At 46.3% G+C, this 22,024-nt stretch overlaps 1 protein-coding gene across 1 annotated transcript in view; it reads right to left on the bottom strand.

Annotated features, from left to right (window-relative positions):
* LOC135374442 (venom metalloproteinase antarease TserMP_A-like) overlaps positions 1 to 17,983 on the bottom strand; it is a 49,627-nt gene extending 31,644 nt beyond the window's left edge. Inside the window, exons 1-7 of the mRNA XM_064607403.1 lie at positions 17,834 to 17,983; positions 10,218 to 10,310; positions 10,022 to 10,145; positions 8,810 to 8,848; positions 6,512 to 6,639; positions 6,371 to 6,442; positions 6,159 to 6,289 (exon numbers count right to left, since the gene is read on the bottom strand). Coding sequence (XP_064463473.1) covers positions 6,159 to 6,289; positions 6,371 to 6,442; positions 6,512 to 6,639; positions 8,810 to 8,848; positions 10,022 to 10,145; positions 10,218 to 10,262 — 539 coding nt within the window. The 5' untranslated portion in view covers positions 10,263 to 10,310; positions 17,834 to 17,983. The remainder of the gene's footprint in view (positions 1 to 6,158; positions 6,290 to 6,370; positions 6,443 to 6,511; positions 6,640 to 8,809; positions 8,849 to 10,021; positions 10,146 to 10,217; positions 10,311 to 17,833) is intronic.
* Positions 17,984 to 22,024: the final 4,041 nt, after the last annotated feature.

Genomic DNA, 22,024 nt, shown 5'->3' with positions numbered 1-22,024 from the left:
GCCTATGAACACATGTTAAGTGGTTTGGTTTAAAAATGATGAGAGCTACAGTGTGTAGCGAATGATGTTCACATTTACCCGTTGTGCTCTATAATATGCTTGCAAGATATATGGGTGCAAGGACATGAAAGGAAAACGAAGTGAATTCACTCCTGTATAATGATCGCTGCGCAGAGGCACGGTACCGTTTTCTTGGTGGATGTAAAGCGAACATGCATTCCTGCGATGCTGTGTTTCTTTTTTGCTTTGCGTCGTTCGACTGATGATATCCTATTACATCCGGAACGAAGACCTATTGTTTTGTGTAGGCATATGTGCGTTCTCCCCATTTTGACGCTGGTTGGATAATTATTGACCTAGAGAATAATATGGATTTATGTGGTTGTGAAAATAGACTTTGTGTTTGTGAGTGTGAAAATGTGAGTGTGTGTCCGCGTGTGTGTGTGCGCGCGCACGCGCGCTGTTCTGAACCAGGGACCCCACTTGACAAGTAAGTGTTTGGCTTTTCGTGTGACACGAGTGATACATTTACGTACTATTGCGTGAAATAGTGGTTTAAAAAATAAGGGTATTAGTCGCGTTTGCATTGCTATCTGTAGGATAGGACGAGCGGTTTTAATGGAATTGCCTCGCGAACCTGGTGAAGCCTTTGTTTTGGGCAGGGTATTTCATGAGTGCCCGACGCCGGCAAGAAAATTTGTGCGTCGTTTTCCAAGCAGACCGCGTTTAGTTTACGCGAAATAGAAAAATGAAGTTGTGTATGCTCTATGATTTTCTGTTGCAGGCTTAGACCTTTTCCCCGATGAGCAGTATTTTGTATGCAATGTCGCATGTCTGGACTTGTTCAGTAGTGTCTTGTTGTGCTAGCCGCGTATAGGGATAAGCGGTGATTCTCCGATTATTCCTGAGCGGTTCGACTTAAGCCTTTTCCCTGCTCGCTTAAGGAAATTTGTGTATCCCTGTCCTGTGCTTTCTTTACGCAAGGGCAATGCGACTGTCTATGTGGCATTATGCAAGAATTATCTGATACCAGACATGAGTGTTTTTTTCTTAGTTTATTAGCATATGCTTCAGTTTTTTGAAGTCAAGCACAAGTGCGCGCAATTTTTGCTGCTCTTTCCTCAAGTCACTCTTTTCTGCAGAAGAAAGTCGCATGGTAAAGCTGAGAAGTGGGTTTCTCTGCTTGTTTGTTAGGTGCTGTTAGGAGCTTGGTATGTTGAAGAAGTAATCCGTTATAGGTATTCGTGCAGAAATGCTAGCATCTGAGCGCAGGATAGGAATTCCTGAAGCACGGCACCCTCAGTGTAAATTAATTATTTTGGATGTGAGTCTGCTTCACTGCATGACAATGCTGAAATGGGAAGAGATAAAAAAATTGGAGCGCTTCATTAATAGCGGTCCGAGTAATAGGGCAATTATAGTTTCTATAGAAAGTAGAATTTTAATAGGCTTCTAAAATTATAGTTTTGTAGTAGTTTTTCTAAACTGCAATGCAATAATCATTAATATGGTGGGAGTACCATCATGTTCCCGTAAAGGCGTTCTGTCTAGTCCTCCGTCGAACGCGAATGGAACTTTGCCCCCCGGCTTTCGCGCCTTTTTGCTCGCAGGTGTAGCCTCAGACAATGAGTATACGAGCATAGAAATGGTCATGTATTACATAAGCCCGGTGATGATGTTGGGTGGTCTCACTTATTATTTTAAAGGAGCAGTGGTAGTTTACTGGTGTTGTGATTCTAATGACCGTGATAAGCCTTTGGGGTGAAAATCGCTAATATACACGGTGCTTTTTCTTGTTGAATTTTATTGTAAAAGTGCGCGTCATTAAGAATCGGACAACGGAAATAATCTTGCGATTCAATAAATAATAGGAGTCTTTGTCTTTGCCGCCGTCTTCTTCAGGCAGGATGTGATGACGTCAGGCAGTCTGAAGCAATGCATTGACCGTTACTGGAAAAAAGTGTAGCTATAGAAAAATGGTATGTATTGTCCTGGACAGATTTATGATGAGCACTGTTTTTGAATAAGAGGAGTGCGTGTGCTTAGAAATAGTTTGATGTTGGTTTTTTGCTTTGTTCAAGTGTTTCACTTTGCTTTTTCCCCCCTTGTTGTCTGACAAACATGCGCTGACATGCCCTGACCTGTTCTGTCATGTTTTCCTTCTACATGTAGTTTTTTTTCTTTTTGACAAGGAACATTCTTGACGATAGTGCTGCCTTGAATGGGAGTAGTGCTATTCTTAATAATTTTGCGATTCATTTAGTTCAGAGAGTAACCGCAAGGGGGACAGGTGCATGGCTCTATCCAGTCGAGGAACAAAGCGACATTATTCAGTTAGCTGCCTGGCTCTCGTAACGGGTGGACAGGTCTCGATTAGCTCGTTGTATGTAGGCATTGAAGGTGTTAGGATATTTTGTTTTTTTGCAAGTCTAATTTAGTAAGACTTTGGGAATGAAATGCTTAATTCCTACAATCTCCTCTCATGTATGGTGCTCTTCTGCAATAGTTCCCTATGCAATCATTAGAGTAGAATACAGGAAATTATCTTCGGATAGTGATTCAATAAGTAACAGGTCCCCTGTCTAGAGCGTAAGCGTCCTTGAGCCACGCACCTGCATGATGACGTCATACCGCGGTACTATTGTTTCAGGTTGACCTTGACTAGAGGAGCATCAGTGGAAAAAAAAACAGTGTAGTCCTGAGACAATAGGATGACGTCACGACCAATGAGAATGGCCTGCAGGAGGCGCAAGGATTCACTTCTCTCTTGGACACTGGCGGGTGTAGACAAGTTAATTCTGCTCCTAGCAATTGCGTTGGTCGACAGTGGAAGAGCGTAGCATAGGTGGGGTTCTGTCTGCCTCTGATGGGGTGTGGATGTGTGGTTCGTCACTGGTGAATGGTGTTCGACGATGCAGGTGGATTTTGTGACGAGCGGATTTACAATGAGGGAATGTAGTGTACGTGTCCGATGATAGTGAGTGCTTCAAGTGTTTGTTTTCCTCTGTTGCCCAACAGTCGTGCGATTTGTCCTGACGTGTCCTGACATGCCCCAATATGCATGCTTTCCTTTGTTGACGCTTTGTGTTTTTCTTTTTTGACAAGGAACATTCTTGTCTTGACGATGTCGATAGTGCTGCCCTGAATGGGAATCGTGCTATTCTTAATAATTTTGCGATTAAATTAGTTCAGAAATCAACCGCAAGGGGGACAGATGCATGACTTTATAGAGGAGAAAAAGCATTAAGACTCAGTTCCGTGCCTGGCTGTCGGATGGAGTAGACGCATCGTTCTGCACTCCTTGCTACCCGTACTCTGTGTTGATTTGTTGAGTCCCCTGTCTAGAGCGTACCCGTTCTTGAGCCACGCAGGTGCATGAAGACGTCATACCGGGGCACTATTGTTTCAGGTGGACCTTGGACCTCAGGTGCAAAGGAGCATTAGTGGCAAAAAACAGGGTAGCCCTGAGACAATAGGATGACGTCACGACCAATGAGAATGTGGCTTGTCGCGGAGAGAAGTAGACAGGCAGACAGCTTAGGAGGCAACAGAATCAGACTGCACTGGGCTCGCTAGGAACTCGAGCCCGTGAGCGCGCGTCAACGTTTATTTTTGGCGCGTATCTACCGGTGGCGCCGACCTGCGGCCGCTACAAGAACGGCCTGCAGGGGGCGCAGGAATGCTCTTTTCTCTTAGCCTCTCGCAGGTGGTCGCCGCAGAGGGCGCTAAGAGCGCGCGCGCATGCGTAGCGGCCGCGGAGCGGCGTCCTAGTCAGTTGCTCGCTGGCTGTCGCGGAGAGCAGACGTGCGCTCGGTTGCTCCACAGTCCCCGCACCAGTGTTGCCAATTTAGCGGGTTTCCCGCCAGATCTGGCGGACTAGACTTGTATCTAGCAGGAAAAAAATATCTTTAGCGGCTAGCGGAATTTCTGACGGGGTCCTGGCTGAATTTAGGGGATTCTAGCAGATTCAGACTTTCGCTGCATTTTGGCTGAAAAGCCTGAAAAATCAATTTATTCCCTACAGTATGCTAACTTCCGAACCGAAACCAGTCACCTGAAATTTGGTATCTGACGGCTGTTTGCACGCAAAAAGCTCACTTTCGATTCGCTCTCTTTCCTTTGTGCAAGAACCTTTTTGATCTGTTTTGGAGAACACACCACTAGTACCTCGGTCAGACCACAACATTTAATGTTATGTTAATCTCGATCCGGAGAGAAGCGACTTTGCTCTGTCCTTAAGCGCGATATTAAGGCTTTAACTACTAAGGCCTTAAATGCTGCTCGCACCCAGCACAGTATTGTTGACCAGGGGAAATGATGACACATAAACCGATATTTTGCACCAGAACACGAATTAAAGTTTGTATGGTCATCTTGCTCCCTCTTGTAGTAGCCCACAAAGTCTGCCGATTGCTGTTCCCAATGCGAGGTGGCTTCGTTTCTCTTCTTCACTAGCGTTCGTGGCAGTGTGCACTCTTCTAGTTTGTTGAAATGCCAAAAGTGAGTTACAAACAGAAACTTTGCAAGGAATGGCTTCGGGACCCAGTGCTAAGGTACCGTTAGGAACGGCGACAGATTGGACGAAACGGTATAGTGCTGGTTCTAGTTCTTCGGTGTAGTGCTGGTGTGGGTCCGTGCTGGGTACGAACTACTGAGATCTGAAGGCACATGGAGACAGTGCAAAGCACAGAGAGGCATTGGGACATCACGTCCGGTCAACAGAAAGTCGCATCGCCCCGGGGAAAGTCAATCCAGTGCATGAGGCTGAAGGCAGGACAGAGCTTTTTATTGCTGAACACTGTTCAGTGCTGACCGCCGATCATGTCAGGGAACTTTACAAGAAGTCTTTCGCGGACAGCGCAAAAATTCCAGACAAAGGAATACAAGATGTATCGCTCCAAATGTTCAGCTATCTTGAAGAACGTGCTTTATCCGCACTTCAAGGATGATCTTCATCGCACCTTCAGCCAGTTGAACTTGATAAAGGACAAATTGGGCAATAAAATGAAGCCAGATATGGTCGGGCCAGGTCATGGTCAAGACACGGGCTTGAGACGGCACGCGAAGAGCTGCTTCGAGTACGACCTCCCCGGTACGACGAAGAAGAAATGAACGAGAATGCGAAGCACGCTAAAGAACACCATAAACAGAGGTGAAATTACATAAATCTCAACGGGTTCATGCACTTTTCAGCGTTAAGCGGATTTTAGCGGCTTCTTCGCAAAATTTAGCGGATTCTGGTGGAATCGGTTGGCTAGTTTGGCGGATCATTTGTCTAGAATGTTGGCGACGCTGCCCCGCGCTCGCTCAGTTTCTGGCTGGGTGTCGCGGAGAGCAGACGTGCGCTCGGTTGCTCCTCAGTCCCCACGCGCACTCAGTTTCTGCCTGGCTGATGAGCAGTCGCAGGGGAAAAAGGTGAGTGATTTACGGGTGTTTGAGCGTCGTTTTACCGTGCTCGTGTTAAGCCTTTTCTCGCTGTACGCGCATGTTTAGACTTGTTTAGTGGTGTCCCGTACCAAGCCTGTTGACACACATTTACCTTCGTGTGGCTAGTGGTTCCCGCCTTGTGTTAGCCGCGTACTGTTGTGACGCTGTGGTTAGGCTTTTTCTCTCGCATGCCTCGACTTGTTGAGCAGTGCTGCCATTTTTACGTGCCGCTAGTACTTTGTTGTTCTCTGTCTTTCTCGCATAGAGCTACGATTCTGGCACCATCTGGTGTGATGCCTTGGAACTAGGTGGCTACCTGCCTCTGCAACCGTCGTGCCCCAGTCGCCCGCACCGGCGTGATTTCTTCAAGATGGCGTCGTTGATTTTCAAATAAATTATTTCCCACTGCATGTCTGCTTCCTTTCTATCTAGTTTTTTTTTCCTACAACCCGAGTTTTACATAGAAAATCCACGACAAGTATTGCACTGAGTTAGATTTTGCCCAATTTACAAATCTTAAAAATTTTAAAAAATGTTTAAATTATTAATTATAATAATTAATTTTAAAAAAAATTTAATTTTTAAAAAATTAAAAAGTGCAATACTTGCCATGGATTTTCTGTGTAAAACTTGGGTTGAATGATTACTACTGACAATATGCCGGTGACTCTCGCTCTCAATGATATTCATTCCTTTCCGTGTTTCCTTCGCAACTCGCGGTGAGCACTTACCCTGTCAACAGAAACACTGCCGCAGAATTAGAGAACTGGGGCGAATCAGTGAAGTTAACCAGCTTTGGCAGCACATTTGGGTGAAAGAGGACTGATCCAACGATGCCCAAGACGTCACGCTCCTGTGTCATCTAAAGCACCGTGAAGGACGAGAGAGGAAGAATGGAACTGTTGCACACCTGAATGCATACAAAGGATGCTAATGTACCTACAGACAGAAGTTGGACGACGTCAAGTTTAATCTGAAACCCAGGCTCTGTGAATTCTGCATATCTTAGATTCACCTGCAGCGCATAAGAAATAATAGTTTGTACTCGATATTACTGCTAAACTTTGGAACATTCGGAGCTTACCGCATTCATAAGGATCGCTACATATTCGAGAGAGCTTTTCTTCATCCTTTCAAGTCCGTGATGTATCACAGAATCGACTACGATGCTAATGTTTAAGTAAACTGCATCGGGAATTTCACCGGACCTCTCTGGAAAGATGAGAAACATACGGAATTATAGTAAGTACATTTTCTTAGCACAGTAGCTGCTAGCTGTGTTGTACCAAGACAGACGTGGAACATACTCGGGTCTGGGAAGGGTTGTATATCTGCGTGCCGACTGTCGCACAAATGTTTGTAGCGACTAGAACACAACGGCAAACTATCTTGCGCTTGGGGAAATAGGCTATGGTACCAAGTACATACATTCAGGAAAATACATTCTGTTAATGTTCGACATTCAGCTGAGTGTTTATTTTTTATTTTTTTGCACTGGGTACGAGGTAGTGTAGTGTTATTGTGAAGAAGACAACATAGAGTGGGAGACGTTACAAGGCATGTGTAGCATCTTCCTTGGACGTGACTCCATGTTACGCGCTATGGCTAATGCGCCTATGCGAAGATGCGCTATAGTTCGGTTGGTCACGTTTTATGAGGTATACTTTCAGTAGATGGCAAGCGATACGATAAACGAAACTCTCAAGTAAACAATCAGCAACGCGATATAAGCCACTCCAAGCGAATACAGCAATTTGCTTATCGTTTCGTAGGCAGCATATCTCTGAAACCCACAAACTTGAACCGTTATTGTTAGCACCTCCCCATATCTAATAGAAGTAGCGATGTGCCTGCATCCGTGGCGCCATGTGACCCGGTGGGATGGGGGGGGGGGTCCTGGGCCAACTTTATACCCAGGGAAAACACCCACACAGCAGAGCCGGTGCCATGATTCGAACGCGGGTCACCTCCGAGTCGCTCGGGAGTAATGGATCCACGCAAGACTGTCTGTTTATCCGCAGTGGACTTTTTCTTGATAGGAAAGTGACTTAGTTGAACATCCGCAAATTGTCAGGCGACGAGAAGAGAACACCGTTCTGTGGAGGTTAGAAGGGCCTTTCTGCTAAGGGTAGCCTATGTCCTCCTCTAGTCCTTTACTGCTTCTATGCGTCGACCGCCGCCTATGCAAAAAATGTAGGAGGAGACACATCACACACCTCGCCCACTGCCTACTACTCTATCGCCCAAGATATTCTCTCCACGGGGAGATGGACATCTCTTTGCAGTGGCATGGAGCATTTATTAGGTAGTGAATCACATCTCCTTAGCGTAAAGTGTAACCCGTAGCTTTCTCGAACGTCTGCGTTTCATTCCTTCTCAGTTGAAAATTTATTGACCACGACTAATTAGTGATTGAATATCGTCAAATAATTGAATCCAGAATTTACATTCACCCGTCGCTCGCCACGAACAAGGATTTCGCACAAACAGCATATGTCTGAGATTGAAACACGGCAGTCAGTCGACGAAAATGCCAGACAGCGGCGGGAATTCAACCACGTGTGTCTCGATCGCCGATGGAGTCCGATAACCACTACGCTACGTTGACACACGGCATTTCAACGACTTACCAAGGGGCTTCTGGTTTTTTAGACGGACTGCCATATTTTCAATCTGTCATGTTCCTAGGCGTCCCGATGATCATATTGTGTTTATCTCTTTGTGTGTTTCAGCCTCAGAAGAGTTACTTTCGAGAAATGTCTGCTTCGAATTTGTTGAAGTTGTGTTTGTGCAGTTGCGACGGCACTGCTTCAAGTATGCGCTCTGTATGAGTACACGAGATGGTTATTTGTTTTACGCGAGAACTGGATCGACAGTACATGTGCTCTACCACGGTCATTTCAATTGTTTATTGAATCAGTTTGAAATGGATAAACTTCTGGTATGTAGCATGTATCAACAATTTTCCCCAAAGCGTAACTACGCATTGCTCTCTCTCTCTCTATGGTAGATGAGGCATCTTCCAGTACACGGTTTCAGCACAAACGAAAACAATCAATGCTGTGGACAAGGTTTAGAAGAAAGCGCGCTGCATGTAGCCTAACGCTGTGCGCATGTTTGTCCTTTGATTTTAATTGGATACTACAATTTTGTTGCTAACATCTGCTGGAGCCAACGCAGGTTATTTCCATGTTACCACTGAGAGCCTGTCACGTTTGCAAAAAATGATATCAAATGTACGCGTTCGTTCCTGTGCATTTTGTTCGTAGGAAGAAAGATAACGTGCAAAAAGGAAGAAAGAAACGGCTAAAAGAGTTCAACGAAAGTAAATACTGCAATAGTAAGAAAAGGATCGCAGAGTACGTTTCACACTATAGATTACCTGTCAGAAATGGGCCAGATTCTGCACCCTCAGCTTGAACTGAAAACAAAAACGCATAACACTTCATGTGAGAAGGGGCATCACAGATCGGTAATCAAGCATAACTTACAAATACAAACACAAATACACTGCCTAGTAATGTGCTGGACATCTATGTATGCATGTGATCCAGGCGCACACAACGGCAAACCTAGTACCTAAGGCCGTTTACGTGTGACTGCGTACGAACTTCCTGCGGGCTAAGCAAAATACTGGTCTTCGACTACGTCGCAAAGTTCTATGGTGGGGGCATGGCCGGCTCTGTGGCAGGTGGACCGCTCGTCTTCTCAACGTTACCCCCCCTCCCACCGGGAGTCGGAAGTCAGAAAAGTTCTATGGCACAACTGCTACTCTGAGCTTCTGGCACAGGAACGAACTGAACGAGCTAGTATAGCGTTCCAGAAACCAATTTTGCGAAATATTTGTATTGCAAATATCACAGAATAGACTTAATATGAATAATACAAGCGCGTCCGGATGTTATCCTCCCCTAGAGAAATTAATAGAAAATGTATGAAACAGCTCCCATTCTGAAATAGCGGGGCTGAATTACGGCATGGTCAACATAAAATGTGTGAGACGCACTTGCGTAGGTGTAACCCTCTTCACGGCCCGTTTTCCATACTTTCTGCAATGCAAAACTTCCTGGCCTGTTCCCCGCGCAACAACATTCTCAACAAGTAATTCAGGCTCTATGTGTTGTGTTTTTCCCTAGATGGAGCTCATCTCGTCTCGTTTGCCTACCTGTAAATATTCTCAACTCCACCAACAAGTAAAAATAACAAGTGCATTTAATGATGAATGTTGAGGGTTTCATCGCCAGGGCCGATACTTTACCCCACTGCTGGCCGTAATGTGGTTGAATGAAATAATGAGTCGCCTCACAGTGAGGGCCGAAGTCTGGTCGATGACCGAGACTGTTCTTCGCGCGTCATAAATGTCAGCGACGGCAAAAAGGCAGAAGTTGTGCCTAACGGTGGTAACTAGCAATCACCCCGGGAAATTCTCCACAAAATTTCAGCGTCGGATAATGGCGCAGGCTTTCAGATAGTACTTTTCGCTAGCACATCGCACTGCATGGCATACATTGCGCAACTATAAATATGTGGCCTGCCACACATTTCAGCATTCGAGCGAGTGACTTGGCCTGTAACAATAGAAACTCGTGCTTACCGACATCTCCGTAATACTTTTCAGAGTTATCAATGGTATATACTCTGTGAGGGATCGCTCCATCCCGCCGTTCTGAGGGTCCACTCAGAGGCTCAATCCGTAGCTCGTCTCCCAGGATGCCTTCCTGCTTAGACAGCAGCAAGACGTGCATTTTGATTTCTTTCTCGGGCCGACACAGGACGGAATTCCCACTCACCGCTAGGACACCGGAAGGCGAGTCTTTGAGATACACCGAAGCCATTTGTTGGGGATCCTGGTACAAGTGCTTCTTAATCGGACGGGTTGTCACCTAGCCGTAAGAAGATGGACAGCTAGGCGTTTCGCGAACATAAGGCTCATACGTGGATATGATTGTCCTAACGATAAAACACTCAAAAAAGCCTTATGATTTGTTCCGCTGCTCGTATACACATAAATCATCAGGGTTAATTCTTATCGTACTTAGTCATATATCACGTTTGTGTGCTATTTCTCGTATACTGTCGACTTGTTACATGATTGTCGAAAGGTGGCGTTCAGCTCCAATAGAGCTTCGCCCACTCACTAACCTCTCTCTATTTTCTGCATATTCCTCCATCTGCTACATCACTGGAGAGGTTGACGATGTTAAAGGGACTATGAAATGATTTTTTTCGCTTTCATCAGAATGAAAACAAACAACAAGAACAACTTTATTTCAGGATGATGGGTGGGGAGTTTCATCACCGGGGGCGATACTCTACCCCATTGCTGGAGGTGAAGCAGAGAATGAAGGAATGGGTCCCGTTACAATGAGGATCGGAGTCCTGTGGCGTCCAAAAAAGGCGAAGAGAGCCTTGAGGACAGAGCGTCGGTGAGCTGGATGCGGCCAGGGGCCGCAGAGAAAACATCTTTCTAAGGCTAGAACCAAAATTTTACCTTCGTCATGCAAGTAGTATTCTCGGGAGCGAATTTAAACGAAGCGGTGAGGGGAGTGCTGCTGGCGCCGAACGGCGCTACGTGGCAAGCTGCCGCGCGGAAACACAGTGAGCAACTTTCTCGGGACCACGGCCGTGTCCGCCACACGTCATCGTGACGTGTCGTGGTCCAGCCGGGAGCATGCGCGCTCGTATGCATACATCGGGAATGGAAATCTCCATGACGCCAGCTTCTGCGCGATGGTCGCAGTCTATCGCAGTCGCATCCTGTGCTTTTCGCCGACATGCTGAGACGATGTCAAACAACAAACAGTTATCAGAAATATGTACGATGTGCAGAATACTCTTGCAGAATACGCTGCAGTTGACCTTCTGTAGGCATGGTGGGTGCTAATGCTAAATGTTCAGATTTACGACGAGCTGGACATTGAATACCTCATAAAACATAAATTCTTGCGTGAAACATATTTTTAGGCAAACAACAAGTCCTTAGGGAAGGAAGGAAATACAGCCAGCCCGTCCCGTCTGTAGACCAAGCAACGTAGAGTAAATCAGAATCGCTTGAAGGCGTGAAGCTGCTTTGAAGAATAATAGTAATGATGACGAAGAACACGGGTTGAAACAAAGTAAAAGGAAACATTAGGCCACCCAGTTTTCTACGACAACTCGTGCAAACAAATCGAGCAACAAAGGGGGACATCTTCCAAATATCGCAGTCGTACTTCACAAAGCACTTGTTGTCACATTGCAAACATGTAAATATAACTGCAACGCCAAGCAACCACCAGACACTTTCCACTTGTGACGGCGATACAACCAATACAACGTTGCGGTTAATAGCTAGAGGCCCACGTCTCGCGTCAGCAAAAACCTCATAGCCACGGAGATGGGTGCTTGGGTTCCTTGTTGTGAACAGCCGCCGAGCAGAAGACGATTTCATTCATTGAAAAAGTACAGCTCACATGTCATACCTGCCAGTGCAAGTGTAGCAAACGATTCACACACGAAAAGCTGTTCAATATCGCGAATTATCCGAACGCCTTCAACGAACGAAGAGAAACTTCAGCCCTCAGGCGCGACCAGAGACCTCGTGACCTTGTAGGTACGATGAGCAGGGGCCAACGCCCATTACGCAACGCCAGTGACGTAACGGGGGCCAAAAAGAGAGCCCGTACAATTACCCGATCTGCAGGAGAACGCGCGCGGGAAAGGAGGAAAGCGGAAGGGACACTTCAAGCGCGCGCTCTTCACAGAATGGAGCGATTTTGCCCGGAAAAATTTCTGGCACATTAGTTACTCGGCGGGAAGAACAGTTTCCAGCACAGAAAATATGGAGGGTTCGGGAAATTTCATAGTCCCTTTAACCCCGACCATGCAATATTATTTCATTGCACGTGCACTTGGAATAATATGGTGGCGGTTCAAGTAACCGTGTCATTATTTCATCGTGCACATCGTGCGTCGTCTTGCCGAAGGCATACGGAGGCCGAAGGCTAACAATCTGCCGAAGGCAGACGAAAGCGGGGGAGTAGGTTTACATGTAACGTGAATCAGCCTATTTTATGGCGACACGCTGTGGGGTAGCACTACGGATAATTTGGACCACCAGGGATTCTTTTGACGTGCGCTGGAAATCTCTGACACAGGGTTTTGGAGGCAATGTTTACCGTCCCCACATAGTTACCTTCCTCGGCAAACAAAATCGGAAAAGGCATTCGTATCATTCGCGTTCGGACTTTACGTTGCAGGAAACGAAACAAGGAGGAGTCGTACTATTGTCCATTGACCCTGTTAGAATACAAAAACGACGCTTTTCCAGCGACTACACGCTGCATCAAATCGAGAACATATCAAAAGGCAACCAAAACGAACAAGATCGTATGATCGCCTTCCACGCCGAGACTGAGAAGCGACACGGGTTCCAATCCCGGCACCGGCTGCGCTGTCTGAGGTTCTCCCTGAGTTTTCCCGCGGACTTCTCGAATGAATGTCAGCAAAATCCTCTCTGAAGGCGGTCCAGGGCGCACACTAAACCCGTGTCCCCCGCTCGTTCCTGCTGTCTTCTCTCCATCAATCGACATTTGTACGCCGCTCATAGACACAGTTGGTTCGCGCCGCTAACACGAAATACAAAAGTTAAAAAAAACAAGAAACTCAGGAAGGAACGAATGCCCACATGAAAATACACTATTTTTTCCTCGGACGATATGCCATGCGCACTAATGACGGAACAGGTGGAAAATTCGAGGGGTGGGGAGCTCTCTATGTTGGAGAGGTTCGCGAGGTTTCAGGCATATATTTATCTTTGGTGACGTTAATTGTTCTAGAGGGGCGTTCGCATCCAGAAACCGTCAATGAAAAAGATTCACTATGTACAGCATCAGCCGACGATATATTCAGCACATTTTTCGTCCGAAAAGTGCTTAGATATTACATGAAGGAATTTTAAAGATCTGCGCTGCTTTCGCAGCTGCGGAGGCTCCAGCGGCAACGGCATCAGCGAAACGTCGCCCCCTCACAGGATGAGTGAGAGGGCGGCATACAGAAGAGAAAGACTGTCCTTTTGCGAGTTTCGTTTTCACTTTCGAGTTTTTGGCATCCCTTTCCTCAAGGCCGTGCTGTGACTGGTGTAAAACCTTGGTTTTCACCATTTTCCGGAGAGGGAGTTCCGGTATACTCTCAGGATCAGGCGGCTGCTCTTGTCGTGCGTTCCACTATTTCACGTTGAATTTTCTGTACCGTGGTTGGTGGTCAACGAGGAATAAAATGACACCGTTTGACGGATGACGGTGATCAAGTTTTAGCACTAGGTTGCAGTACTTCAACAGTAGGCAGTTGTGAAATAACTGAAGAACCTCTGGCAGACGACATTGACGGCCGTCGCTTGTGATCGAGCGTGGTTTGAGGTGTTGGGACGAAATTTAAGGAGCCGTACACCTCGTGACTTGCTCGGCAAGGCTTCCTGCCTCTCTGCTTTCGAACACGCTATGCTACGTGACGCCAAAACGTTATATGAAATTTCATAAAGCGACTGTCGCACCCGTGGCAGTCGATTCGGAAACTACAGTGCTGTTTTACTTCTCGTTCATCACAGACAATAACGCCAAAAATTACGACGCGGAGAAATAGAGTAGTTTCTGTGCAATTTCAGGTAATATATGGCAAGAGCAGAAGACGGGCGATGAGAGTATGCCGGAATTCACTCTCTGGGAATAGGAGAAAACGTCACTTGGACAAGGCCAATCAGAGAGCGGCTGGAGGGCCCTTGGTGACAGGCGGGCGGGTGAGACGGTGTCCGCAGGTCGAGGAGAGTTTGTGGTCGGCTTGTGAAATGACTTGTATTAACATACATATAAGAATTAGCATACTTCTGGGTTATCGCCGGACGTGTTCGTAGATGCAGGAACGTACAATCGCGTGGAACGCGATTGTACGCGTCGGAACTCAGACTGGCAAGATAAAGTCGTCGTATTTACCGATGACTTTTCACCTAGTATATTTTGAAGCAAGAGAAGGAAAACGATGTGCAGAATGCATGACGTTGATAGAAGTTCCCTTTCTGCTTCTTTCTCTGTCATCCATCTCTCTTAGCCCACTTTGCATGGCTGATATTTTCTCGAGCTACAAGACAGGGAAGAACAGAGACACAGCTTCTCAACCTCCGGCTCGTCAGTAGTGATCACTACCTGTTTGTCCTGGCATATTCCTGTAGTTGAGTTGTAGCAGTTGAGCAAGAATATTCGAATTTCTGTTGTGTCGGTTGGTGGTGAAAGGTTCTTACTATCGTGTACGTTGGGATGGACTGGATAATTTCATGATCACTCAGGATAACACCCAAAAATGAAATACTGTTTACCCCTTGCTTGCATTTTTGCCGATGCAGATCATGCTGAAAAGCCACAGTTGAAGGGTATGGAGGTAAGGGTATGTTTGAACCTCTGTAATCGAAAGTCGCCGCACGCGATGTTTTCGGAATCGCGCGCTATTTGTTGCAGAAGCTGGAGCTGAGAAAGTTTTATCTGCGTACCTGTCAAGCATGAAACTTTTGTCTATGTGAGTGCAAAGAGGGAGTCGGGGACGCTCTGCTGGAGGGACACTATGGGGTTCCGAAGGTTCCGAGGCTCTTATCCTGATTGAGTGCCAGTGAGCTTATCGAAGTAACGACGTTTCAGTAACACTTCATTCCTTATTTCTTGTCATGCATGCCAATCGCAATGCTACAGTTTTGGGAACTGAAAGGAAAGTCGGATTCTAGTCTGCAGTGTGCATTGACCACTACTGACGTCTTGAACAACACCGACTTATACATTATCTGTTCCATTTTCAGTTCCATGCTTAACAGTGCCAAGTTACTTCAGCATAAGCATGCTGCTGAAAGCGTTAAGCTAGGGATTTGACCCGGAGGTCCCCCTCAAAACAAAAAAAAAAAAAGAAAAAAGAAAAAAAGAAAAGAGAAAAACAGAAAAATAGGGAATATATTGCAAAACACACGCAAAATACCTGTTCGCAAAAGCTGAAACCAGCCCCAAATCCAGTACATTTAACACTGTCGCACTCCCACGGGACACCAAGATGAAAATTATCTTCGGGATCCCTTCCTTAAAGGTACTGTAAAGCAGCACCGATCAAATGTCATTTAGTGTGGCTATTCGATAGTTCAAGCCACCTGGACAAAAACTGCGCAAGTTTCATTCCAATCGACGGTGCAATTAATTAGAAAATTACAATTAAAGATTACGGGCAACACTGTACTAGGTATTCGAAATGAATCCGTACTCCTGCCACATACGGCGGCAACCACATTGCATGCGTATAACACTGGGCCCGACATAACAATCCACGACAATCCACCATAAAATCCGCCCCTGCTATCCACACAACGATCCACATCTGAGGATAAACGGATAAGCGAACTAAAATGAAATGCTGAACCGTTGAAAAAAATGTGTCAGACGTTCAAGAAGCCCAGACAGCGTCGGGACTTGTTTGTTCACAGAGGTTCACAGAGAGAGTTTGTTCGTTATAAAGAGGCCGCGAACAGAAGGAGCGCGCAGGCGCAGCAGAGAAGTATAGGGAGAGCATCCATCGAACATCGGCCAGCGCTGGGTTACTTCGCAAAAAAACACTGTTAACAGGGGTTTCAAAATACATAGGTAAAGAGGGAACTAATAATATGGTTACTAAAATAACGAAGTTCCGATGCAATAGTGTGTAATACCAATTTTCAGTGTTGCCTGCTGTACAGGGGGGTTGTTTGACACCAAGCGTCGCACCGCTCCACTACGCCGCATTTTTCGTGGCAAATTAAAAATATTTATAACGCGTTATCGGTCGTATGGTTCCGCATGTGGTATTTAGAAGCAACAAAGTCTCTACTCACAGCACCGGCATATCATGCTTGTCTACTGCTTTACACTGCTTTAAACAGAAGATACGTGTACTGAATCCTGCACCAGGTGTACAAAGAGAAAGTGAGTTCTGGCACATCGGTATTAAATTCATGTATGGCGGCATGCGAAATGTAACTCTATGCTAGTGAATGCATCACAGTTACGACAAAAAATTTAAATTCGGAGTAGATTTACACTTAAGGTACAATTACGACAAAAAGCGCCCGTTTTCCTAAGCGTTTTGCACACGAAGTAGCTGGGAGAACCGCGTGCGACGAAGATCTCGTGCAACAGCGGGAATACAAATGTGGATTAACCAGCTCATGACCTCATTTCCTTCTACGCTGCGAGTTGCTCGTGGGAAGTAATAATAATCAATGTGCACCATTCATAAATGCACTGCTTGCGATACGGTTGTCTGAAATCAGCGGCTCGTGGTTTATCCTATCTCAAATCTCGAGGTGTTGCAAGATCATTTATTTCGAGTAAGAAGCACGTGTAGCATATCGTCGACCTTTAAATACAATGCTGGAACAACATTTTCTATGGTAATCAAGGAAATATGGGCTCCAGAACTACTGACAGGCGATTTCAGACAACCATGTCGCGTGCCGTACGTCTCGCAGTCGCGCGTTGCCGGTCATGAAACTTACACCCGCACCATCTGGTGCGGTGTTGTCATCATGATGTTACTATCGCGGGGGCTTAATTAGGTTCAGAGCGAGCGTGAATCTTTAAAACTCATATATTTAACATGTAAGCCGTCCCCGTATGAGAAACTTGGCAAGTAGACTGTGAAGCGTGCCGAACATTACCGTATGGGTCTCTCACGTCTCTAGCGTGATAGTCCCTTTAAGAGCTGGTCACGTAAACGATCTGAAAGATGTCATCGTCACGATATCATCGTCATCATGTATCTCTCTCTCTCTCCGCCATTTATTCGTAATCACTACAGCTGTACATTGGATGAGTTGTTAATCAACAGGTTGGGCATCAAAAGAGCAGCTGTTACGAGTCCTGCATGAGCAGCTGCCAAGCAGCTGTTGCTATGATTTGAGATCTCTGCTCTTTAATGATGGCCTCATGGCCTAAACTTGCACAGCGAGCATAATGCGCTTACTGATTTTGTTTCAATTCCGTGCCGTCAACAACCGTGGCTATATGAGCGGCGTATAGACGTGGGCAGATGGAGAGAGTACAGTATGAAGCAGTAGGGGTCAGGGGATTCAATATGCGTCCTGAACCGGCTTCAGGGGGATCTGTGCCGACATTCACCTGGAAAATCTGCCAGAAAACCCATGTAATATGCCCCACACAAGACCCTTAGTTTTTATTCCAGGCCCTTACCCGAGTTCAAACTAACTTCTTCTTCGCGTCTTCTTCTTCCGACCCGTCGGCACCCTACAACCCAGGGAAAACCTCCTACAGCACGCCCGGTGCGGCGATTCGAACCCGCGTCACGTCTCAGTCTCGGCTTGGAAAGCGATCATCCTAACCCCTAATGCCACGGGAGCTGTCGCGCTTACTGTTTCACTGTGAATATCGTTGCTGTCATCAGTTATAACGGTGAGCGTTTCTCCAAGAACAGAGGCAGGTTCGAGCTTGAGGGTGAGGTCAGGGGTAACATGTAGCTCTTTTTTCCCGTCATCTGATCTTGCTTCGATGACCCTGGATACACAATGGATGTGGGAGACGGGCTGGAAAAAAGTGTTCCGCCATTCAGAAGGCGCACCCATGGGGGCCAAGCAGGGGACTGAATTTTTTGTTGTTGAAATTAAGTTGCTGCAATCTAGACATGTCACACAGTGCTCATGGGACTTACCCTATGAGTAAAAGACGTTCACGCATTGGGTGCAGGTCAACACAACTACCGGTCTGTCATTTGTGCGAGTCATTCAGCACGTTTGCGTACAGCTTTCTTAATTATTTTCCAGGTAGATATAACACAAGTATAAGACACTTTTAGAGTGGAATTCCCACGCACTTTGAGTCCCCAGAGAAATAAGGAGTGGCTGACTAACTGGCTGACCCTGACGTCACGAGGACCGCACGGCACCGTAGTGCTTTCTCAGGCCTCAGACGGAGGTGTAGAGGATGGACTGGTGATGACTTCAACAGTGACGTACGGGCTCTCCTGGCTCAATGTTTGGTTGCTGCTATCGTCGATACTGCATGACACCGGCTTCCGCTCCTTGGTAGCTACCCTACTCCAGTGCCAGCAGTGACGGTGGACAACGGTGGTGAGCCTACTGTCCTCTCACAGTCTGGGTCCCTGGGAGTACCGCTGCCGCCCCTCGTCTGTTGTTTTCCCGCTTGTTGTCGTCGCGTGTCCCTTGTCGTTCGGTCCCGGCATCTGATGCTTCCAGCCTCCACTCCGGTATGCCCCGTCGTTAGCGCAGGTCGAAAACAACTTGGGCGACGAACCTGTCTGTTGAATCTGGATACCAGACACTCGTGTGCCCGCTGGTCCCGATCCTCCTCCGGACCTCCACCGGAACTGCCGCGCTCGTTCTCCTTGCCCGCTGGTTTGACTCTTCCATCTTGGTTTCGACTCAAGTCTGATTCCGATCTGGTTTTCTCTCGTGACTTCAATGCGCCGATATGGAAGTTTTACTCAGCGTCAAAAACGTCGCGAGCATGCCGTGGCCTTGCAGACGCTGCGAAGCCCCCATGCGAGATGACCTCTCGGAATTCATGGGATGGCTACAAGGAGAGTGACGCGTATCAGTGTTGTTGTCGACCACACGCGTTTGTTAGAATGTGCTGATGTTGTTGTTTTCTATGGTTTCTGCATTAATTTGTTCCAGATGTCGTTGAAATGTACAAATAAATTTGGTGCTGTGGATATTGTCTAAAAAATCGCGCGAGCGACTCATACCTGAACTTTGCCGCTTCACGGCGGCCATCGCTCTGTCAACTCCACACAAAATGCGTCCAGACGCGCACGCATATCTGTGGTCGACAGACGCCGAAAGTCTCTACTCTATACTCTCGCGCGTTTTGGGAAACTGATTTTTCTGAGGGCACACGCACGCCGACGGCGCGCGCGTCCGGATACCGTCGTAAAGGCATTTCGACCTTTATAAACGTTCCTGCAAAATTACGTCGCACGGTACTGTTTTACGTCCTGGTCAATCACAACTGACAACCACAAAAGTCCACAACAATAATTCATACAATTAACACGACAGACAAAACAATTTTCCCAAACCACGACTCACAAAGAGACGAATAAACAACGCATGCGATGGTACTCAAAATGTGGTGACATACTTCACACCCACTGTACTGTACTTTCGCTCTTAGAAAGGCATTCCCGCGCTGATCAGCGCTATCTTATCAAATTCGGAAAGGCGGTGCACTATAGAGGATTACCCCATTGAGAACATGCTAAAAATGTAAGCACCTGAAATAAAACGTGAGTGAAGAATGACTGTGTCGAAAGTAATGCACAAATTGTATATATTTCTGCTCCTCTTTCCTTTCTTTCTTCCGAAGTTATCTATCAATGTATTACAAGTATTACTGGTGGAATACACACAGGTATTAGACACACATGTATTAGTATTATGTGTTATAATACCTCAGAATTAAAGTGTAATGTATTAGTATTATAATACAAAATATGAGTATTACTGCCCACCTCTGTCATACATATACATACTTTGTCGCCTTGCAAGCACTTTAGGCCGGATAACACATTGTAATTGTCAAAACTTTACCTGCAAATGATCTGTTGGTAGTAGTGCACAAGGTGATAAAGGCGTACATAAACAGCGCCGAAGTACGCGCTCGTCGAAGCTGGAACGTTGCCATTGTACAGTAAACATACGCGAAAATGAGCGATTGTTTGTGAAGACATGCGGCGTTTACTTATTACATAATCTTCGCCTACTTTTTCAACTACTCCCCTTTTCAAATGGCAACTATTGTTCCTCCCGTTATGTCAGGAAGTGTTCGACATTTGGATACAAGCACGCTCATTAATAACCTCTTTGCAGTGGGTAGAGTATCACCCTTGGAGATGAAACTCCGAGCCATCACCATTCAAATAAAGTTGTTATCCTTTGTACGCCGTAGTTCTTGTGCCTGACCGGGTATTATAGAAATAATATAATAGACATTTACATTTATCCGCCTGTAAAACTTCTGCTCACTTTTTTTTTTCTTTCTTTTCAGACCGTCGTGTTGGCAGCGTTGGAAACGCCACAGCAGATCGTCAACGGAAACAGAAACGCATTCACTGTTCCTCCATTCACGGAAACGGGAAACAAAAATTGAATTGCGGACTGATTTTGTCTTCGAGTATTCTAATGTTTGATTTCTTGTCGACCGTGTTCCTATATAGTATTACGTGCCCTGAATGCAACGCGACTGCATGGGAAACGCAACATGGGGTCTTAATGATTCGCCTGTCACTGCTCGTCCCAGTCCCCACATCGGGTATGCCGCGATATCCCAGCGTCCAAAATGCACAATACCAAAATCTCATATTCTAATATCGAAACTTATTTACGAGGTCTGAGAATGACCCTGTTTCAATACAGGATATGACAGGGCAGTGTGCTAGCTTAGTGTGTTTGCGATGTCCGTTGAAGCCCTTCTAGCGAATGAAATGCACATCACAGTCAGGCTTAGCATGGCGCACGCGCTGAGGCAACATGACGGGACCTTGCAGAGTGTGTGGTTAGCGGAAACCTATAACGTGGTGTGTGGCGTATCTACGGTGAGGAACAGCTCTAGATTAGACGCTGTGCAGAAGCCTGCGCTGCGTTTTATTTTTAACAGATACAGGCCCCTTAGTAGTATTAGTGACGAAACTTTTAAAACTTTTAACGAAAAGGCGTGAATTAGCGAAGTTGAAAACCTTATACTTAATCATGCACGATAAGCTTAAAATTGATAAGGACAAGTACGCTTTATTGTTGGATAAGCGGCCCAAGCGTAATACCCATAGTTTTCACATTAAACCGTATAACTGCACATTAGACGCTTTTAAATTCTCTTTTATCCCGAGAACGATTGCTGAGTGGAATATCTTGTCAGAAGATGTTGTGTCCGCAGACACCATTGGACAATTCTTGGAACAATTGGGAGTTGCAGACGTTGATGACGACGAAAAATTGCGAGCCAAAGTAACATTGTAACTCACTTCAAAATTTGCAGACTGTTAATCACTTGTTCGTCATAGGAAATTTAATGAGACAGGTATGAGACAGGTATGGTCACATGTTCAGGGGCTGCAGGATGACGCAACGATTATGTACAACGGTTATTTACAACATGGTGATCGATGAAATGATATGATATAGTTCACGGCGGCGTGCCCTTGATCGTAACGCAGCCACCTCGGGCTGAAAGCGACGGATGGAAGCGCCATCGACGAAGAAACCTGTCATCTCCAATAGCGAACAGTTCCCGCTGCAACTCAGTAGTGAGCAGTATGCGCGCTCTCCGCACCAAGCAAAAAATGGGCACATCTCGACGACGTTGCGCGACTGCCTTACAACGAGCCTCCCAAAGCACAACCGCGCCGCAAGCTGTGAGAAGTACACTAAGGCGGTGTGGGTGACGTTGGTTAAAGCGCACTGGGCATACTATGTTCGTGCTTCGTCGGACAAGGTTCCAAAAGACGCGAGCAATGCGGCAGGCAAACAACACGTGCATGTTTGTCTCACGTTCACTGCAGTAAGGGCACAAATCTGTCGCTGTTACGT

The sequence above is a fragment of the Ornithodoros turicata genome, unplaced genomic scaffold (genome assembly GCF_037126465.1).
Source record: "Ornithodoros turicata isolate Travis unplaced genomic scaffold, ASM3712646v1 Chromosome58, whole genome shotgun sequence".
Lineage (NCBI taxonomy): Eukaryota > Metazoa > Arthropoda > Arachnida > Ixodida > Argasidae > Ornithodoros > Ornithodoros turicata.
The sequence above is the reverse complement of the archived record's forward strand: the minus strand, read 5'-3'. Positions and strand labels throughout refer to the sequence as shown.